At 34.9% G+C, this 21,983-nt stretch overlaps 1 protein-coding gene across 11 annotated transcripts in view; it reads right to left on the bottom strand.

Moving 5' to 3' along the window:
• LOC311433151 (uncharacterized protein) overlaps positions 1–21,983 on the bottom strand; it is a 313,366-nt gene that overhangs the window by 191,931 nt on the left and 99,452 nt on the right. Inside the window, exon 5 of one of the 11 annotated variants that reach the window (XR_014690591.1) lies at positions 7,229–7,347. The exons of 9 other annotated variants lie outside the window; for them this stretch is intronic. Coding sequence is in view for 1 of the 2 variants with exons in the window: in XM_084511963.1 (XP_084368089.1) it covers positions 20,050–20,090 (41 nt within the window). In the remaining variant the exon portion in view is untranslated. Of the gene's footprint in view, positions 1–7,228; positions 7,348–19,082; positions 20,091–21,983 lie in introns of those variants that run through there. One more of the 11 variants, XM_084511963.1, reaches the window with a different exon arrangement.

Raw genomic sequence — 21,983 nt, 5'->3', positions numbered from 1 at the left:
ATTTGTTGAAGGTTTTGTAGCTCAATAATGAGACACTTTCATCAGTTATTAGTGAATCAGAGCTGTTTGCAGCTTTAATTCAAACACAGTAAATACAAATGCAAATGCACACATGATTTTCTATTATCATTTCCAGAGGGTGAAAGAAGGCAAATGATCTTCTGGAGAATGGGGATGTTTACCATTATTTGTCTAAAATTGGTTAACTGTTCTATACTGATGTAAGTGAACCGAGAGTAGTTGATTAACGTCAATATATGGGTTGTGATGGATGGCAAAGAGTCATTTGGTGCTGAGGTGTTATCAATATCTTCCTGGAAATTGAAAATTGCATGTTTTTATCTACCTTAAAAGACAAATTTGTGGGTCCATTGCAAAGATATGATTTTATTTATTCAACAGCTTCTTTATTTGACTGAAAAAATGATGAAATTTGGGGTCCGTGTTAATTTTGGCCCTTAAAATTTGGTATCTTAAAATCTTTGCCTAATTCTGCAGTCTACATGTATATTGCAGAATTCTGGTAGAGTGGATATAAAAATAAGACATTAAAAACGAATATTTTCATACATATTTAGGTGTCTGACAATACAAGTGGACGCAGTAGTGTTCACAAGACGGCCAGAGAAAACAGGTTCCTAACACCTATTGAAGCTGGTGAAAAAAGTCAATGCCAACAAAGTGTTATGCCACTCAAATCCCATTCTCTTAAAGCTTCTTTCAATGTATCTTTGAGCAGTTCTCTACAAATTTGGTCTAGAGAGCAATAAGCTGAGTTTGTTTGTCAGTTAACAAGTGTAGGATAGTTCCTCCTTCCACCCAAACTGTTAATTAAAATCAAAATTAACATTTAAATTAAAGATAGATAACACAGAGGTTTTACTCAATAGCCACTTGATGGCAGCGTCATGTATAAAAAGATTAGACTGTGAAGTTAAAACTTAAAAAAGCCCTTAATAGAGGTAACAAGCCAACCTAAGTGACACTTTGATTACTACAGAATATTACTCTTAATAGAAGATGTTTTAATGATATTTTGAAGGTCAGCAACTAAATTAATAAGTAAACACATAAAAATAATGAATTCTAGACTTCAAAAATGTTGCCATAAAGGTTATCCCTTCAAAATAAATATATGAAATATTTTTAGTTTCTATTATGAATTTAATATGCATTTTAGTACATAACACTCCAATGATAACTCATGGTTAATTTCTCTGGGAAGAAACAAGCAAAAAATTCCATAAAGACTTCCTAAGTAAGAATTCATGGGCACTGATTTAATAAAAATACATGACAGTAGTGTTACCAATGCACTAACATTTCTGTAATATATAAAGATAAGAGTGGTTTATACTTCCTGCCAGCAAAATGATTCACATTCTTTAGTCATCAAACACTGCCAAATAAGAGAAGAGGTAAAGTAGTTCATGAAAAGGTAGAAATCAATTTATAAAGCTGCCTTTCTGTTCCTCTCCTGACTTACTTGTCTGCTTGCATTTCACCATGGAAGAACCCAGCCTAACTGACTCAGCTGAAAAATGAAAATGGCTAGATCGTGGTGCTGTAAGTGAAAAAGCAGTTAGGATCTGCCTTTGCCTCCCAGGATGTCAAACCCAACTTTGGGCAGCTTTACACTGGTCTGATACACATCATCCCCAACATGCTATGCCTGCTCGACGTATAAAGAGTGACCTACTTCAGTAATGCAGCTGAAAAAATAGAACAGTCAGCTCTCTGAGCATTCTACCCTTGACTGTCCAGATGATATTTGTTATGGGTAACAAATATATCTGGAGAAGAAAAGATGACTCTGTTACTGCAGTCTTCCAATAGCTTGGCAACCATCTCCTTAACATTAAAATCTGTCATTCCCTTGATTTATGAATGGAACTTCCACTGCTACCAATGGTTCTTCAACATACTGAGTGAAACGGGAAGAAATGTCAAATGGAAAAAAAAAAAAAAAAAAAAAAGTAAAAAAAAAAAGAATTCATAAATGTCTGTCTGAATTACAGAAATACCAGCTAACATCCTGGGCTTGTACAGAATTAATGCCCACACAGTTTTCTTTTTCAAAATTTAGGGGAAAAAAAAAAGGCAACTTTATTTCAAGCACTAGAACATTAATATTAATTTTCTGCACAAAGCAAACCTTTTCAGTCAAATTCTTAAACATCTACAAATACATCTTATAATGGAAGCTGAAACAGAGTCCATTAAATAAAGCATTACAAACAGAAGTAGTTATATTTCTAAAACTAATGTCATGATTTTGTGAGTCACAAAATTCATATGCAGCAGTCTCTATAGTTCAACTGTATTTGAGTTTTAAAATTAAATTATTTTAAATTATTTAAATTATGGCATAGGAATTTCCAGGAAACAAAACAAAACAAAACAAAACAAAACAAAAAAAAAAAAAAAAAAAAGAGAGAGAGAAGGGAAGGGGAGGGAAGGAGGGGAGTATTTCTTGCTTTTACACCAACAAAACTACCGTGCCTGAAAAAAAAGAAATCAACATTGCCCTCCGCCCCCCAAATAAAACAGAAAAAAAAAAAAAAAGTTCTCTATTGGTTTTATCAAACAAAATTTTACAATACAAAGATAGCGATACTGAACAGTCCTGGGACCACTCTTCCAACAATATGATGAAAAGATACTTTATAGATTTTATGTAAAACCTATGTATTAAAGTGTGAATTTCTAAATAGTTATCAGCTCACTAAAATTTATATATAAGCCATAAACAATAACTGTTCTATACCTAACAATAAACAATTTACTATAATTGGGACTGAAGGTGGAATAGAGGAAGGAAGAGAACAGAATGAAAAGAAATAACATTAAATTCAATTTCCAAATGCTGTATTACTGTCTTCTTCACTACACTCAGTACTAGATTATATTAGTTTTCATTTAGATACTTTAAAAAAGACAGAGGTCCAGGGTAGACTTCAGGAATAAGAATCACGTATAATGAAAATACTAGCATGACAACAAACATTACTTTTCCACATATAAAAAAATGTGCTTAGGCTGAAATCTTAGTAATTTAGTCAACTTTATATGATATACTGTTTTCTTCTGCAACAGTCAAGGAACCAGCTCCTTCTCAAACCTAGAAAGCAGTTGGTAGAGATGGAGGATTTCTTGCTTTTTAAGGAGCAAGGTTTAAGGACCTAGGTCTTCATTGACATATAGTGTTGAAAAGGCAGTTCTGTGGCAAACTTTGTTAGTTCACTGTTTGTAAAATATACAAGTTTCATTACCAGAAATAATGGATTATCAGCCAGGTGTTGTAAACAGGATTTAAGAAATTATTACTTATCAGAAGATGAAGTCTTTTAACATGAAGTCTTTTAACAGGACACACTGAAGTTGTCCTGAAAAGTCTAACATTGTCTGAAAAGCCTAGCATTGAAGAACCTAGAGAAGAACCATTGCTACAGACCAAAGTCAAGTAGGCTTAATTGCTGCTTATAATCATTAGGTCACAGAATAGAATCAAGACTAACAGGAAGACCAAAAGGAAGTAATTTCAAATTTTTGTGTTGAAATCAAGAAAGGGAGAAGTTTATCAGATTGGTTCTTCATTTTCCATGTGCAATTTAATTTTATTCCCAGCAAATCACAATTCACAACGTTATAAAGCCAACCATTTCAGAATTAATAGGTTAAAATGTTCTCAAACATTGCAGTAAATAATGGTTTAATATTTGAAATCAGATTATGCATTTTGGTGGAGGTTGCTCAGTTGGTGAGTTTAATGTATTTCAGATAAGAGATTGTAAGTCTAGCCCTTCATAGGGCTAGTATTCTCGTTAATGAAAGGGAGCAATGCAAAGAGTATAATGCACTAGGAGAGGGAACAAGGTGTCCTGCTATATGTAGCAAAAAGGTGGAAAATGTCAGCAAGGTACAATGACTCAAGATGATAATTGGCTAGAATGGTGAAGAAGCTAATGAATTAGGAGCCTGAGAACTGATGTGTCATTTTTTGCAAATACAAACAAATTGTTATTGTTATCCTGACAATAACTAAATTTGTGTTAAATAAAGGTCTAGGAAAATTTTCACAGTTCATCATTTTTTGGTTGGTTGGTTGGTTGTTTTTAATTTGCTTTGTAGTTGTTGTTGCTTTTCATATAATTTAAATTGACATTAAAATGACCATAAAAGATTTGCCAGTGGAATAAGGATAAGATGCTTGCAAATATTATTTTAGCTTTGAAGAATTACTGTTGCCCTTCTCTTTGTCTGCTAAGCAGTTAATATTTCATACTTAACCAAATTGTTTTGATTTCAAACTGCAATCAGTTTCTTTTCTAGACAGAACTGATAAGCAATGACTACAAATGTTAGATGCTCTTTAGACATTTCTTCTTAGTTGTTTCTATTTACTTGTTTCTTTTCTTTTTTTTAATCTGTTCTTTAAAGAACCTTCTTTGATCAATGTGAGTCCCTTGATAATTAGGTGGAATATTTTTGTACAAAAAGGTATATGAGTGAACTATACATGTAATTTCAAAAGAATATATAAAAATATTCCCTATTGGTTATCTAATTATTAATATACATATAATAATGTGAAAATATTCCTATCTTTACTAGAACAGAATGGGCAAAAAGAGAAAATATGAAAAAACAAAATTCATTGCTTTGTTTTGATTTCATATCAACTACATCTTTAACAGGTACATGGAAGATCATTATTATTTTATTTTTTTTTCAGAATTGACTTAATTTTCAGATTTCCCCTCTTTCTAACTCGAGGTCATAGAAACACAACTATCAAATTACATCAAATAAATTAATTATAATATATGCTTAATAGACAAATAAGCTTGGTAGGATTTTTTCTGTTGTCCTTTTGCACTCTATTTCACCATTTATATCCATATCTTCATAAGCACTATGAATAAAATCATGTATTGTGGTTGGTATCAGTGAAGCTTGGTTTCAAATTTGAAAACATTCTCTTAGTTTCTTTATACTATGTGATAAAATGGAGAGTATATTAGTTACTCACAAGTAAAATATTTTTGTGGCCATATAGATGTGAAACGTATCCCATGTGTCTTTATTGTTCCATCATTTCTTATACTAAAGAACACAAATTAAAAGAACTTGTAAACTAAGTAGTCCTCTTTAAGGAGGAAAAGAAAAGTACTTCCCAAAGTACATTTCCAAAAGTGATACCAGATTTTATTTTTCTTTTATGAGTGTATATAAACCCTTCTTTCAGCAATAAAGTTGTACTATACCCCATGTACTAGCTGATATCATTGCTTAAGTTATTTTGAAACAGAGTGGAGACAAACTACTTCTTCAGCTGGAACAAGACACAGGAGAACTGCAGGAGCTACAGCAGTACAGCATACAAGAAGTGTTTTCTAGAATTGGGACTTCTGTTGCTGTTTTGAAATACTCAGAGTTCAAGACTAATTAACAGGCTTCCAAAAGTTTTATTTTAAATTCTGATTTAGCAAGATACTTTATTACATGCTTTATGGTATGTGAGTACTCCAATTAAGAACTGGTTAGAAGCTATCTGAAAAATATTTGAACAACATATGAAAACAAGCTGCTAAACTTGGAAATTAAAGCTGCTAATATATTTTGCTCAGTATATTTTTTGTAGCTTGCAATACTTGCTATTCTTTTACTAAGCAACATTTTTTAAATTTTTAAAACTTAAAAAAAAAAAAACTTTATTTAAAAACTTTTTAAAAAATGCCAGATATTTTTTAAAAATGCCAGATATTTTTACATAAAAATAGAAAAACATAACTTTGAAGCAATTTTTAGCATCGCACCACAATTTGCAATGAGTTAAATCTAAAGCTGTCTAAAGCAGGAATCAAATGTGTCTTTAGGTACCAGCTCCATTTGTTGGACTTACTTTTTCCTTTTAATTCTAAATCATGTACCAATGATCAGCGATGTTTAAACTAAATTAAAAAGCAATATGCATCCAACTATTTTTCAACATATGAAATTAGTAAAAAAAAAAAAAAAAAAAAAAAAAAAAGACCCTTGGAAAAAAACCTTCCATTACAAGACTAATTATCATAATGACTTAATGTCAGTTTCCTAAAGTGTGGGAGGAGTTTGTTTGGTTTTTATTTAGCTAGTTTGATGTTGTCTAATATACACAAGATCCAATGTTACACAATAATCTGTGTCCTAAATTATAATGCTTTTGATATTATATATTAAAAGCAAACACAATTATAACCAGTTTCATACCAAGAAGATGTGTATGTTTTCACTTTATAAAGAAGCAGACTGTTTAGGCATTAGGAAAAAAAAATTTAGAACATAGTTTTCACATTAATTTATAAAGTTGGTAATTTACAAAGAAATAGCAAACCAGTTGAATGGTGGTAGCAGGGTAATGATTATTATCACTAAGATGATGTTAACTCAGAAACGACATCAACATTTCTGCTTCTGAAGCTGATGATACTAATCAAAAAGTAGAAATCACAAAGCCACCTGGGATGGATGGGAAAGTTTAGGTATGACATCCACAAAGTACGTGTTTTAGCACTGACAAATTAGAGCTTTCAAGCAGCTGCGATATTTTCAAGTGGGGGAAGCTGATAAAAATCACATGAGGTAAAAAGATCTCCTTCACAACATACAGTTGTGCTAGGGATAAAGAGGGACAGAAACAAGATTTTGCTCTGAAAGAGGGAGAACCTATCAGAGAAAAAAAAAATGCTGTCAACCAATATGAGAACAAAACAAAACAAAACAAAAACATTTATAGTTACAGAAAAGTGCTCGGAGGCTTGAAAAATTCTTCTTTCAAGAGTGGTAATGTGAGGTCTGAAAGGTCCTGAATAATTTTCCTATCTTTAACTATTTTTTATCATTCTTCCTTCCTTTTTCAGTAAATGCTTCTTGCTGAGGAATACCCCTCTCCTTTGTTTTCCCCTCCCTCAAAACAAAAAGAATCTTTGTGGGAATACCTATTTCAGAAGAACAATCAGCCCAGAAGAACATGTAGTTCAGCAGTCATTTAACCCCAAGAGCATTTATTGCAAGTGAATCTCAAAACACAATTAAGATTTGCTTCTGGACACCTGCTGGTGGTCACTGGTTCTGATATAACTACACATTCAGTAATTTGAAGGTAAAATTATTGGGCAAAGTTTTAAGACTAGCACTCAGTGAAAGATAGAATACCAAGATTAGAACTGATACAAAGAAATCATACCTCGGGCTATGAAGACCTCGAGGACCAAAACTTATACCCCACTGACTTCTGTTTCATCATATCAATTTTCATGTTGGAGAAAGGAGAGGGAAGGTGTGCTTCTCAATGGAAAGTACAGCCTGTAACAAGAAAGCATTTAGGACACCATTTTCCAGAATTTTTTTTTCAAGAGACTGACTACCCAGCTGAGGACCAAACCAAATACATGCATATACAATAAATATATATAAAAACTTTCCACAAAGAGTACTTCATGATACTCTACTACACTGTTGCAGGGCAGATGTCTTCATGTACTTAAAAATAACCCATGACTGGTGGCTAATCAGGAAGCATCCTAGAAGGGATTATCTAAGGAAGCAAATATCTTGTAATTGAAGTTGAAGCATGTTGGAAATTAATGAAAAAATATGTATTACAGGTAACAAAGAGTAGCTCCCTAAAATACATGGCAAAGTACTAATACAAAGCATGAATCTAAACCAAATGAATCCCTCCAGGACTACACCTAGTAGTGTCCTCCAGTTGCTTCTGAGCATTCATTCAGTGGGACTAGAACAGAGCCAGTATGAAGCAACCTCCCTGCTCCCCCAGATCCCTACAGCTGGGAAGTGGGATCCTCAGTACCAACTGCCTCACTCTACAGATCAGCTCCTATTGCTCCTCACTACATGCTAATGTAGACATAGCCGAAACTATATTTATTTGGAGACTGAAACAGGGCTACATATGGAGAATTTCACCTTTGACAAGTACTAACTTCATTTACATTAACACCTGTCTAGACTGTTTTCCTAAGTATAAACATAAAAATCTCTTTAGTGTATTTGGGCCCTTCTTACTTAATTAACCATATGTGACGTAAAGTGATACAACGCAGTTAAAGGTATGTCATTGTTGATAGGATCAATTACAGTCAGACATAAGTATTCATTGCTTACACCATCTGTGCTGTACTCCTAAGTGCAGAACCTTGTCAATGAAAGTATACACAGATTAACTGTATTCACTTTCTTTAAAAAACAAAAAACAAAAAACCACCAATCTGTTTTGTCAGCTCTAGGCAGTTTCTGCGAAAAAGTTGCAATCGTATAATGCACATTCACCTTCTCCTTCCAGTATACTGTGGCTAGTACTATACCATTTGAAGGGTTTAGAATAATATTTGGGAATACTGTGTGATTTCATTCTTAACTAGTGTCAACTGTAAACAGTCTACCAAAAACCACTTGTATACCAGACTGTGAAATCTTTGCAGTCACTGTAGGAAACTAGGTCTTGCCCTTTCTTCTACGTGCTCATCAACATTTTTTAATGCTTCTGTTTCTCACTGTTGTTCATCCAAACTTCAATATTATACAATCTGATTGTATGACATTTGAGGGGAAGAAAAAAAAACAACAGTAATTCAAGCCTTGGAAACCTTCAGTTGCCACATAGGTGTGCCTACAGACAAATACATACACGTATGTAAATATTGGAAATAATATAATCAATTTCACACTTTTAATATTAGTTGCAATGAGAAATTACAGTTAGACTAAACTAAAACTCATTTTCTGAAGTTAATTAACAATTTCATGGGTGAATTTTTTGTATAAAGAAGCTATAAAAGGATGTGTACAGATCGGTATGGCTTGAAATGGGTCTTACTTGCATTCCTACCATTATTAAGAGATAATTATTTTTTAATTTAAAATGTAAACAGTCCTAAAAGCAGATTAAATTACAATTTACATTTTTTTCCTCAGAACTGGGGAAACAAACTGATGGGAGAAAATATGCTTCTAATCAGGCTGCCTCCAAAGATGACATCTTCAAGGAAGATTAGAATCCATTGCTCTACTGTTAAATGACTACATTTAAAACTGTAATCAATCCAGGTCACTTGAGAAAGTGGGCTGTTCGTCTTAACATATTTCCTTCTTATAGATTAGAATGAAGGCCACACTAAAGGATTCTCATGAGTAAAAATCAAGAAGGGATAAATAGGATGCACTTTTACTGCTGTTTGAATACTGTTTTTTGTGTTTAATTTGGAAGAGATTTAGAGGCACACCCATACGGGAAGAGCCAAGTCAGTTTAAAACCAGAGAAAAAAAAAAAACTTTTAGCTAATGAGATATTTTTTTTCTGTGTTTAAGTTAAGACTTGGTCTCCAATTTTTTAACATATCAGAGATACTAAACAGTGCTATTGAGGATACTGACCAAATATTTTAGAAAATATCTAGAAGTCAAATTGTGGAGGAGAGTTTAAAAATGTTACATATAAAATGGGAAATGTTAAAACATTGAAATTAAGATTTATGATTAGTATACTTATTGCTTTAGTATTCAAAGGACCTGAAAGCAAATCATGCTTCAGTGTTGGAAAAAACGTAAGAGTAAGGAAAAATTTGCTTGATATCTAGAGTAGGCTGTTTAAATAACTTTTATGATTTTATACAACACAAATGCAAATAAAATGCTGTTTAGAGCACATTTTAAAAAGAAAAGGAAAAAAAATAATTGAGAAAATGAAGTTAAAAATAATTGAGAAAAAGAAGTTTTGTCACAACAGAAAAAGGTTCTCCTTCACCCCACCCAATACATATAAGAAATATTTCACAGAAGCTCTATTTGGAAAAGAAGGATACTTGTATTCTTCAAAATACAAAATCAGACATTTAGGGCAATCAGCAGAAAATTATTTAAAAACATTTACAAACTTTTATCAAATTTGTATGCACTTTTCAATAATACTTTCTACATTATACTGGAAAACAAAACAACAACAACAAAACAACAATAAATAAAAATAAAAACATGCAAATCTCTACACAGAAAATTCTGAAATGTTCTTTTCTTTTTGGTCCCTTTATTCATTATTTCAAAATTTTACTTTTCACTCGTAACAAATATATATGTGTGTGTGTATTTATGTATGTTCTACCAGTTCTAGTGGAGCACTCTAAATACGATTTCCACATTAATTTCTGGCAGATTCACCTTTGTAGAGGAAGTGTTTGAATCTCACCTGGAGAACAAGGGTAAAGTAAACTAAGCAGGGAGGTTTGCTGTAATACCACTGAACAACAGCTAAAAGAAGCTGTCAGAGTTAGCAGGTTCAAAATCCCAGTATAGAACCAAACAGCTTGCCTGATTTGTGAAGGCAAAGAAGTTACGTAACAAGAAATTTTTTTATGCTGAAAAAACAGTCTCTGCACCCTTTTATGTCGTCAATGAGTATTTTTCAAAATACAAGCAGTTGCATATTTGTCTTGAAAAAGACATGTTTTCTCACATTAGATAAACTAAATGCACACTTTTGAAAGGAAAAGACTATTGTCTGTACAGTGCAGACACACAATTATATAATGCTATTTTTTTTACAGATACTCTACAGTGAGGTATGTAAACTTACCACAGTCTGTGCTATGCAGTTTCAGAAATGTGCATTTTAATTAAAAGTACACATTTTATTTAATTGCATCTGTTCTTGGCTCTGCTCTAAAGTGTCTGGATGAAAGCTTGCAGTTCAGATATCTGGTTGACGAATTGCATACCAGAGATGATTATGAAGACTTTGGGCTGGAGGATGAAGATATAAGTGTTAGATAAAGGCCCCAGAAGTTAATCATATCTGCTGCCCAGCAGGTCTCATCAAACTGTTTCAATCCTTCCGTGTCTGCTTATTAAAGACAGATTAAGTGGAAAGTTGTGCAGCATCAATAAAACTGTAATAATTTGGCTCAGTTGGTCTAGCAAAACCAAACCAAAACAAACAAACAAACAAACAAAAAAACCTTTATGAACAAAGAAAATTAGAATTCTGCAGTTCCTTTTCAGATGGCTACATCTCTTCTTGGGTAATGCAACTAAATAGCTATTAGGTGTGTTATGTGATCCTTCTTTACAATTCATAAATACTACAGAAGGCATTTTAATAACTTACATACAAAAAGTTAGTGTTTCTAATGTAACAAATTTTGCAATTATCACTATTATCCATAATGATCACACTTCAGGAGAAATTGCCCTAGGAAACTTAATATATTAAGTCATCATTATTATAAAGGGGCCAATGCTGAATTTAAAGTGGATTCAGGTGTACACCTAACAGTTTGAACATTGTGTTTTTCACAGACAATACAGGCATGGCAAAGTTGCTCTCTATTCTCCAAAACAATAAAAAAGCTGCCTGCATTATACAACCTCTTAACAGAAAAGTTAGGCAGTTTCATTTGTTTCATCATGAATAACATTACACTGTCCTCTAAAAAAATAATTAATGAGCTGGACAGTCAGGAATATGAAAGGACCAGAGTTTATTTTTAGAAAACATCTGATTTTCTCCACTTGATATCCTTTTTCTGTATTCATGTGTGAACATATTCTTGAATTAATTTTTTAAGAAAACAACTACTGAATATGTTAGTGAAATCAAGCTAGAAAACAACTGCCAAATCAAAAGGCTACTATTATTGCATGGCAATTGCAACACTTTGAAACTCACTTTATAGGAAGAAGATATAATCAACACCACAAAAATTCAAAAAGAAGTCCCATTGGTAAGGGTACCAGCCTTGAAATGGGACATGTAGATGGAATTCTTCATTGCAGCCCAGATCCCCAGATCACTTTACTTACCTGACTTGACTTTAGCTGACCCACAAATCCACCAAAAATAAAAAAGATAGGTAGATAGATAGATACAAACTCCCTTCTGATAGAAGTTCGGTACTTTTGAAGATCTTGGGCTTGCTTTCTGTCTGCGTTTTCTGTATATTGATAAAATGGAACTAGTAATCCTGTCCTACAGAGGAGTGTATATAGAAAAAAAATACACAAACAGCTCCAGTAGTGCAGAGTAGGAGACCCCTTTCTATATAATGGAATCAACACTTTCCTGTCCTCACCAAAAGTCTAGAAGATGCAGCACACAGCAAACTGCCATACTGCTCTGAGAAATATTTCATAACAGTTGTATCAAGGGTTGCCAGTCCATTTCTCATCTTCCTCATATGATAGGAGGGATATCTCAGTTTCTGCCTAGTCTACCATTTTCTCAATATGGTCTTGGCAGTCAGCAGTTCTCTGTGCATTCTCTAGAGGGAAGGGAAGGGAAGGGAAGGGAAGGGAAGGGAAGGGAAGGGAAGGGAAGGGAAGGGAAGGGAAGGGAAGGGAAGGGAAGGGAAGGGAAGGGAAGGGAAGGGAAGGGAAGGGAAGGGAAGGGAAGGGAAGGGAAGGGAAGGGAAGGGAAGGGAAGGGAAGGGAAGGGAAGGGAAGGGAAGGGAAGGGAAGGGAAGGGAAGGGAAGGGAAGGGAAGGGAAGGGAAGGGAAGGGAAGGGAAGGGAAGGGAAGGGAAGGGAAGGGAAGGGAAGGGAAGGGAAGGGAAGGGAAGGGAAGGGACTCTTCTGTTTCTTCTGGACCTAGCTCTAAGTTTGTTCCCAATCTGAAGCACTTTATACATTTTAGTTTCTAGCCCTGGTTATCCGCACTGATGTCATTCATGTCTAAACAGGAGTTTCCTCATGATTGATATTATTTCTGTTTCACATTTACACAATTCTTGAATAAAGTATTTTCTATTTTAGTACTGCCTCTTAGTAACTATGCCTTTTAGAGACTTTATCCATCAAACCTTAATACACTCAGCTTCAGGTGATGACGATCTAGTACTCAACAAAGCGTTCAAAGATGATACATATTTCCAAAGCCCTTCTGGACAACATTTGCTATCTGCACATACAAAAAAAGCTGAGAAGACAGGGAATGAACCAAAATTAAAAGCAGAATAATTCAATATTCAGCTGTGTGAAACATGGCGGTCCAGAACACATTTATCTGCCCCCCAGCCTGCTGGCCTGTGTGTATGTCCTAATGCCCACACAGAACAGCAAAGGGTCTTTTCCTCTTTAATGCAGGTGACTGCAATTGACTCACTCCTCCAATAACCCATGCCAAATCCAGATTGCAGGATGCAACTGACCCAGCTAAAAATTGTATATGATGTCACAGCACAGTGACAAAACAAGTTAAAAACATCTTAGGTACAACTGACATCTTATATTGACTCTTCACAGTTTGCACTGTCTCCTCAACATGGTCTTTACACTACTTGCCTTAGAGACCTGGCCTCCGTAATTACTTAGTTCAGAGCATCCCGGCTGGCACTGCCCGCCTCTGAAAACAGAGTCCCATAAACCAAACAGAGGCTATAAAAGCAGTTTATTTCCCTAGCTATGACAATTGTTTTCTGCACAGTCACAGGAGGAGACATATGTAAATTAACTCCCGCTATTTCTATGGTACTCTACTGAAAATATTTTTGAATTAAGGAACGCAAAAATGTCATTGAAGCAGCTAAGACTGTTATTTTCTTTGCTACAGTGGAATATCATACTTGGTTAGATGTGGAGAATGGATTGGATAGTCAAGCAATAATAAGGACTGGAATAATCTTCTAATTCTTTGCCAAGATCGGACATTTTGCCATCACTGGGGGGAGGGGGGGAGAGGGGGGCAGGGGTAAAAGAAGAAAGAACAAAACAAACAAACAAACAAAAACAAACAAACAAACAAAAAACACACAAAAGTCCAATTCTTTATATATAGGTTATATGCATTTAACACAGATGAACAAGATTCATAGTTTGGTACTGGTATATCAGCTTCAAAGTTTTCAAATATACTTAAATGAAACCAAATGCAGTGAAATGAATGCTAAATGATTTCTTATAAAAGACTGAATTCTTGTGCTTTTTGTGGTTATCTGGTATGCGCTTCCAATAACTGAAGCCAACAGAGCTCAGATCTGGAAAATGAATTTTGCTGAAAACAGACAAGCAACTCTTGTCTAACATTTAGGCTAACATCATCTGGGAAAAGCACAAGCACACACACACAAACCAAACCAATCAAACAAGCAAACAAACAAACAAAAAACCTCAAAACAACAACAATAAAAACAAAGCAACCAGCAATCTTTTGTACTTCATTTGAAAGGTTTGAATAAATGTCAGTACCAGGCAATCTTACCATTCTCAACAAGACTGGCTATCCTCATGAAAACACAAAATGACTTGTAAATAAGATTGCTACTTACCTGCCCTGTCCTTTCTTCAAACCTCCACTGAGTACTGACCCACATCTCACTGTCTGTAACACTCCCCAACAGCTCTGAGTGAAGATGATTGCAAAGTGAAATGGAAAAATACCAAAAGGTTTAAAACTAAACTATCTTATGTCTTTTCTAATTAGCAGTTCTTCAGAATTTCTTTTGTAATAGCCTCTGCTCTTTAAGGAGACAGTTTTACTCAAATGGCCTTGTCTAGGCTTCCCAACATTAAGGAGGGGATTTTTTTTTATTATTATTTTTTTTTACCCAGTGTAAATACTTGTTGGCTTATATGAGTATTGATGAATCCATTTTTATTAGATGTCTCTCAAACTCCACCTGGCTTCCAAGCAGATCAATCAGAAATGAACTAGATGTGATTCACATCACTGAAAAAGCAAACACCCTTCATCTCCATAGCACATACATGGAGACAGTCAATTTACAACTCATGTACTCATACCATCCCACATCCTTTTTAATCTTGGTTTCTTTTTATCCAAATGAAACTGTCATACTGCCTTTCCATTTTTTCTCTGTGAACATCTGGTCACCACCTCAAGCTGGGCATGGCTAAACCAAAAGTTTCAGACTTCGTTTCACAAAAATCCCCACCAAAGATTTTTTTTCCCAATTTTTCTAAAACACTTAACATCTGGCCTTCACTGATAGGACCACAGACTTCCCCTTTATGTCTTCCATAGACACTCTCATATATAATCTCCCTTCATGCATCAGCTATATGTATAACCTTTCCCACATATTTCCTCAATGCATCTTGTTCCAGAATACCACCTTTCAATTATGTCAAGGAATTCTTATCTAGACGTCACAAACTTTACCCTGACATGCTCAAATCTGGCCAAGTCCTTTGCTGCAGATGTAATATTCCTAGCCCAGAGTTTGTTCATGCTGTCCTTTCTTATAGCTCCCTGGTCATCACCTAAGACAAGGTCACACTGATATTGACCTCTAGAGTGGCTTATCCTGACAGCCTGCATGTTCTTAGTACACTTTGGAATTAGCATTACTGTTTTTCAGTCTGCTTTCACTTTCCAAAACTACAAATAACATGAGAACAATGGCACCAATCGTTTGCTCTGTCTGCTTATCCCACTAACACATAGTCAGCTATACATCCTCTTCCACCTACATTTCATTCTTACTTAAATAGCTTTTAATTCCATATGCCTTTAGGTTTGTAAATGTGGGTGTCTTCCATAATATGGTTCTTCAGCAAAACCAGGGAAATAATCAAAATCTCTTGTTCTTTCTGTACTATGACCTTTTGGTGAACAAGATGAAAGAGAGAAAGGTTAACAAATTACACATTTTGGCACATGAGTTACATAGCCAGTTAGCAGTTGTCACCTTACTGGGGTTATAAAATACCTTGATTTTTTTTCCCCATGTCCAACTCTTGTCAATGGTTGCTCATTTTTCCTGATGACCAATCTCAATTTTGGCTTTGCAAAATTGGAATGCCATGTCAATAATAATTACACTGATCATTCTTGAATAAAACAAAATCTAGGATATATGCCACTGGATGAACCATAACACAATGAAAATGATGATGCATTTATTTGTAGAGATTTAATAGTGTTACTAATGTTACGACATACATTTGTATAATCATGTTGACTTTGAAAACATCACTTTAAAAAAAAATTAATAATGCCTGTCACTGTTACTCTACTGGTGTCCATTGTGACGCAACTATACTGAGCAGAATTGTCACCAAATTTTAAAAATGATTCAGAAAACCAAATATAAAACCTTTGACTAAGGAACACAAAAATTTCCTGGAAAACTTGAAAGTGCTAAAAAAAAAATAATATTGTTTTCTCTCAAATTTTCATCTGACATCATATTCAACCATCATTTCTGTAAAAAGATACCCAAAATGAAGCATGCTTAGAGAAGTAGATCAAAACCACTGACTCCAAAAGTTGTTAGAAAAATGTTCTTTGTATCTGAACATTTTAAAAATTGTATCCAAGCAGTGCCAATATAGTACCTATCAGAAGAAAAATAAACATAAAAAAACACATACAAATAAATGTAAAAATATCTTAATAAAAATCTATCTATAAATTTCCAGATGTGTGCATTTATAAAATATATTCTGCTCAACTTTGTAACCTTAACATAAGTTCAGAATATAGGATTTTATTTCACATGCACAGGCATTAATATATATTTAATATATACATATCTTCTACTATGAAAACACATTAGGAATAAGCAACAATCCTGGACAGCTAGTCTTATTTTATGTTCTCATTGCAGAGCAATCTTTATATGACAATATAAAATCTGAACAGGCCTCACTCAGAAAGGACAGTTGTCAATGTCTAAGTAGCCTTTCAGCACATCTTTTTGTCTCATTCCGATCACCTAAAACTTACTATCACATTATTAATTTGTAAAAGAGTTGTGTTTATTTTGGCAAATATTATACTATCCATGTGCTCCATAAACCTTCATCACTTATACAACACATACATACCCTAGAGTGGAAAAGTACCAGTAGTATTACTTCTGTTTTACAGGCACAAAACTGTCAAAGTCAGCTTAATTTGGGTATGCAAAATATGCTTCCTGTGGACTGATGTTTTTCAGAGCACCTGTTTTTTATGTAATTTTTTTACATTCAAAACACATCTCCCCTTTTGTCTTCTGCTGGAGCTTTGAGGTGCTGCACTGGAAATCTCCGGTGCCTCCCCTAAGTGCTCTGGAAACAAGGAACAAATGATAGATGTCTGTCTGAGCAGGGGTACATACACAGAGTACCACCTTAGTGATGTGGCAGGCACAGCAAGAAGACCTGGTTCTCCAGAACACCAGTCACCAATTCTAAGCACAGATCAATTTCCTCCCGTGGGACAAGCGCAGGTCAGATCCAAACAAGGAAGATGTGCTGCCATGCTGTGGAGATCTTGGATGTGAAGCAGTAGCTGGCACTGAGGAGGCCTGACCTGCTCCCTTGCCAGCCCACTCCTGAGAAGATGTGTGCAGCTGTGAACCCAACACACCAAACGCACTCCAAACAAGGTGTCTACCTTTGATTTTTTTTTTGAAACTCAATTCCAGAGAACTACAATATTTGCTCCAACATGGGGCAGAAGATTTCAAAACTCCTTAAATAGTAGCAAAAAAAATAAGGAAAAAACAAACTTGCCTATTTTAAATGCTCTTTGAGGTAATTCTCATTCTGAACACAACTAAAAAGTTAAGTACTCTGAAGGGAAGTAAGATCACAAAAAAAGAGACTACAGACCCTGCAATATAGCCTATGTAAAAGATGTTGCAATCAATGCTATATTTCTCTTCAGCAGTTTTAAAGCATTACAAAAATGAAATACTGATATGAAGCATGAAGAATGAAGCATTTTAGTTTAAATTTTGACTTTTAGTTTTTTTTTTATCCCATAGTCGTTTAACCTTAGTAGTTATTAAAAACATAGGCATTTCACTATTATGCTGCATTACTACAGTCATTCAGTTACCTCCTCACTGCAGCAGCATCCTTTCTCTGTTTTCCAAGATAACGGGAGTCTGTATTCCCCAGAAACTGGGGGGTACTGGGAAACTGGAGAGGGAAAGAAGGGAAGGGGAATGGTGGAGAGGTAACACATATAGTTTTAGAGAGAATGGGAAGAACATTGCAAAGGCAGGCATGCAGCTGGCTGTGATTCAGCAAAGCTCTAGTTCAGCATCCCCTACAGTACAGTGCTGCTCTGAACATTTGGATCCTGAAGGGACAGGCATCATGCAATTCAAACAGACTGCCAGCATGGGTTCAGTGTTGTGTTCAAACTATCGAGTGATCTCGTGCTGTTTGGGTATTGTGGAGAGAAGGCACTGCAGTGAAGTCAGATCTGTTAGAGTTTACCAGATCTAGCCCAGTGCTGCCTCTTGGTGTTTGCATGGTAGCTACACCTGTCCTAATATATTTTGGAAATGGAAGTGATAGTGACAGTAAATAGACTCATTGTGGATTTGGGACAGTTTACATTGAGTCCAACCTAATAATACCTGCCGGACTTTCTTCTGCATAACTTTTCTATGTTCCTCTAAATGAAGACCATATATAGTAACATCCAAGTTAACTCTGCGTGGAGCCTGATAGGTTCATACAGGGTTTACTAGTTAGAGTTCCATGCAGCAGAAAACCAGCTGATCTCTCTGTGGACTTAAGCTGGTTTTGTAATTGATACAACCACATTAATATAAGCAGTGAGATTTGAGATACAAAAACATGTCTGTATCTGTGTCATGGTTAAGCCAAAAACCAAATGACAACATAATAATGCATGGTAACTGAATCTCAACCATCTAACTTGAGCAGTCACCACAAAAGATACTTATTTTGTAACCAATCAATTTATGTTATGCACAATTTAAGCACTATACAGCTCATAATAAGCTCATTCTTGTCTACAGACTATAGCCATATAGTTATAGACTATAGTCTTGGCTAAAGACTATATTAAAAGATATGATGGGCCAGCTTTCTTGTAAATCAGTCGTGCATACCTCTCTAAGTGGAAGGATAACACATGAAGAAAAGGAATTTCAACATGGTGGTATGTTATTGAAACCAATGTTCCCCAAAATACAGTTTAACCACATCTTTAGCAAACAGAATGTCAAGTTACTAAGCGTTGCTTGAATTCAACTAACCAACACTTCCGAATAACTTGAGTTTTGAGTTCTCTTAGTAAATAGGAATAAGAACAGCACGAAGTTCACAGAAGTTTGTTTTATTTGAGGATATTTGTTCAAGAACAGCCAAAATTGCTTAGTGTCCTAGACTAAATCACTTCTGTACCCCAGAGAGAGGGTGTTCCCTCTAAACCAGAGATGACGGCACAACAATTGCAGAATGTATTGTTTGCATTTTACTGACCTTCAGCTTACTAATACATAGAATTTTCAGAAACAGAACTGGTAATCTGAAAGTTATAAAATTATTTGGCTTTAAAAAATAAATAACGCACCCTTAAAGGTATTTGGTATCCTATTAGTTGTATATGATTTTTTTTACTGTCTTTAGCACCAGGTTATCTAAGTACCCTCAGTAATCTAAAAGCTAGAAGCAGTTTCTGCAATGGTTAGTTAATTTCCTCTTTTCCTAAAGGGAAGATGAAAAATAGAGCATAATATTTTAAGAATGTTTATTTTACTTTATAATTTGAATAAATGTGTATACATATTTCTATGCTTGTGTTAAACAAAGACAAGTAAAATAATTGTGCCTTGGAATTAAAGATCCATAAGAAGTCATTCACAACACCCTGAACCATCCTTTGAAAGGCTGAGCAGACAAGATGGGAAAAAGTTCTGGTGTTCATAAACTTGAGTTCATTATATTGATTTTCTACTTCAGAATTAAGGCTTTTTTTTTTTTTTTTTTTTTTTTTTTTTAAAGCAACTTCCTCCACCTATCACCTTCAAGCTAAGAAGTAGGATCTTGAGCTTAAATCTCTGTTGTCTGAGAACACCTTCATCATTATAAGTGTAGATTCATAACATGGAATAATTGAGGTTGCAAAGGACGTCATCTAATTCAATCACCTGCTCAAAGCAGATCTAATGAGAGCATGTTCCTTATGGTCTTGTTAAATTCTGCAAACTCCCAAGGATGGTGATTCAAATATCAAATACAAATATCACGTCTAGCAGATTGTTCCTGGCGAGAAGCATCCATACGCTCATAGACTTTCAAGGATCACTATGACACTCTTCAGATTTCCTGCATAATGAAGTAGAAGAGTCATTTCTGCAACAATGTCTCATTGAGTAAGGATATGTAGTATGTAGTCAATTTTGATTTAAAGAGTTGAAATTTGAGAGATTTTAATGCATTCTACATTCTCAATTAATTCCTGTGATATAAGATTGATCTCTATCTCATAGTAACAAACTGTCTAAAAGGTAATCATTTTTGGTTCAGAAGATACAACCCTCTATCCTTGCCTTGCATTATATCATCTTTCACTACAAAAATCTTCTCTTTTATGATTCAGTTATCCTCAGCACAGATGGCAATTACCTTCTAGCTATCAAACTACTTATTAAACCCAAGGGACTATAAATAAATATGTGAAGCTATATTGTGGGGGGAGAGGAGAAAAGAAATTCCAGAAAGCTTGAATCTCAACAACACCAAGTTTTCAAAAAACAGCTAAATGCAGGTTATTTTATCTGCAGTAGTGAGGAAAACAAAAAAAAAAAAAAAAAAAAAAAAACAACCAACCAACCAAAAGAAAAAAAAAAAAAAAAAAGGGTCAATTTTGTAATCAAGAGCTAATCAAACTAGGTACCTATGTTATACAGTACAAAATACACTTTATGTTGAGAGTTGGAGGCTGGAAGAGGGACCCAGGGATTACTTTCCTTCTAAACTACGTTTCACTTTTCTGCCTTGTGCCTGAGTCAGAGAGAGTTCTTTGCTCTGTACAGTTCTCTGGTAAGCAGTTATGGGCTTGAGTTTGAAGGACTTCCTTAATATGTGGTCATGTGCCGCCCAGTGCTCTAACTATTATGGGTAACCCTTTCCAGTAAGAGTCTTACAGTGAAAAAAGTGTCTGCCTCCTTGAAAAACAATTAGGCAAACACAGCAAAGTCGTGAAAAAATACTTCCTCTAAAACCTATGAAGAAATCAGACACCTGCATGTGCAACGTAGTCTCAAAAGCAGAATGACAGGATTACAAGGTCAATGGTTTTCTTTTTGAAAGATGTTATCTGGGCAGGATTCCGACTCCTAGAGAGTTCAGAAAAAGGAAGAAGACAAAATACAAACAAAAAACTACAACAGGCAGCAAAAACCAACCAAGTAAAAAAGAATTTTAAACAAAATAAAAAAGAATGATGAGAGATGTCTTTTTCTGCAACAACACTTAACTCATTCACAGTGATTTCTAAAAGGTGTGCAGAAAACCAGTTATCATCAGTTTGTTTTTTGTTTGTTTGTTTGTTTTTGTGTGTGTGTGTTTAATTAAACTCAAGGATGAAGACATTCACAAAATTGTAGGACCCCTTCACCTGCTCTTTTGAAAACATAACTTTCATCAGTAAGAACAAAAAGGATCTGGCTTCTACACCAACCAGGCTTGATCATGCACTTTGTAAACGTACAAACCAAGAATCACATAAGCTGCTCTGTATAGGACAGGAATGGAAATTTTCTCTATATAGGAAGCAGAGTTCCACATCTTTTCAACCAAGTGAGCCCCTGCAATTCAAACTAGAGAGTCTGAAGGAATGTAACCTACATTCAGCATGAGGCCTCTTTGGGATGTCACTGCTCAAGCCATTGAGCAGACAAAGAAACAAAATATTTCTGTAGATGACAGTGTTAGAAAGCCCTCTGAAGTATGATTTACACAGAACAAAAATGTTCCTGACCAAAAATAAATAAGACTATATAGATGGCATCACCAGAATAATATACCTCCTGTACGTAATTAGAGGATGAGAGCATATGGTTACCCCTTCAAAGAAGATTCTAATGTTACTCTGCCCCCCATCTTGGCACAAGGTACGAAGCGAGCCTCCCCAGTGACCAGAATTACCCAGACTCAGAGTGCAGGGGCCTCCAGGCCCCTCAAGCCCTCTGCTGAGCACTTCCACACACCACTGAG

Source organism: Aythya ferina (genome assembly GCF_964211825.1).
Source record: "Aythya ferina genome assembly, chromosome: 1".
Lineage (NCBI taxonomy): Eukaryota > Metazoa > Chordata > Aves > Anseriformes > Anatidae > Aythya > Aythya ferina.
The sequence above is the reverse complement of the archived record's forward strand: the minus strand, read 5'-3'. Positions and strand labels throughout refer to the sequence as shown.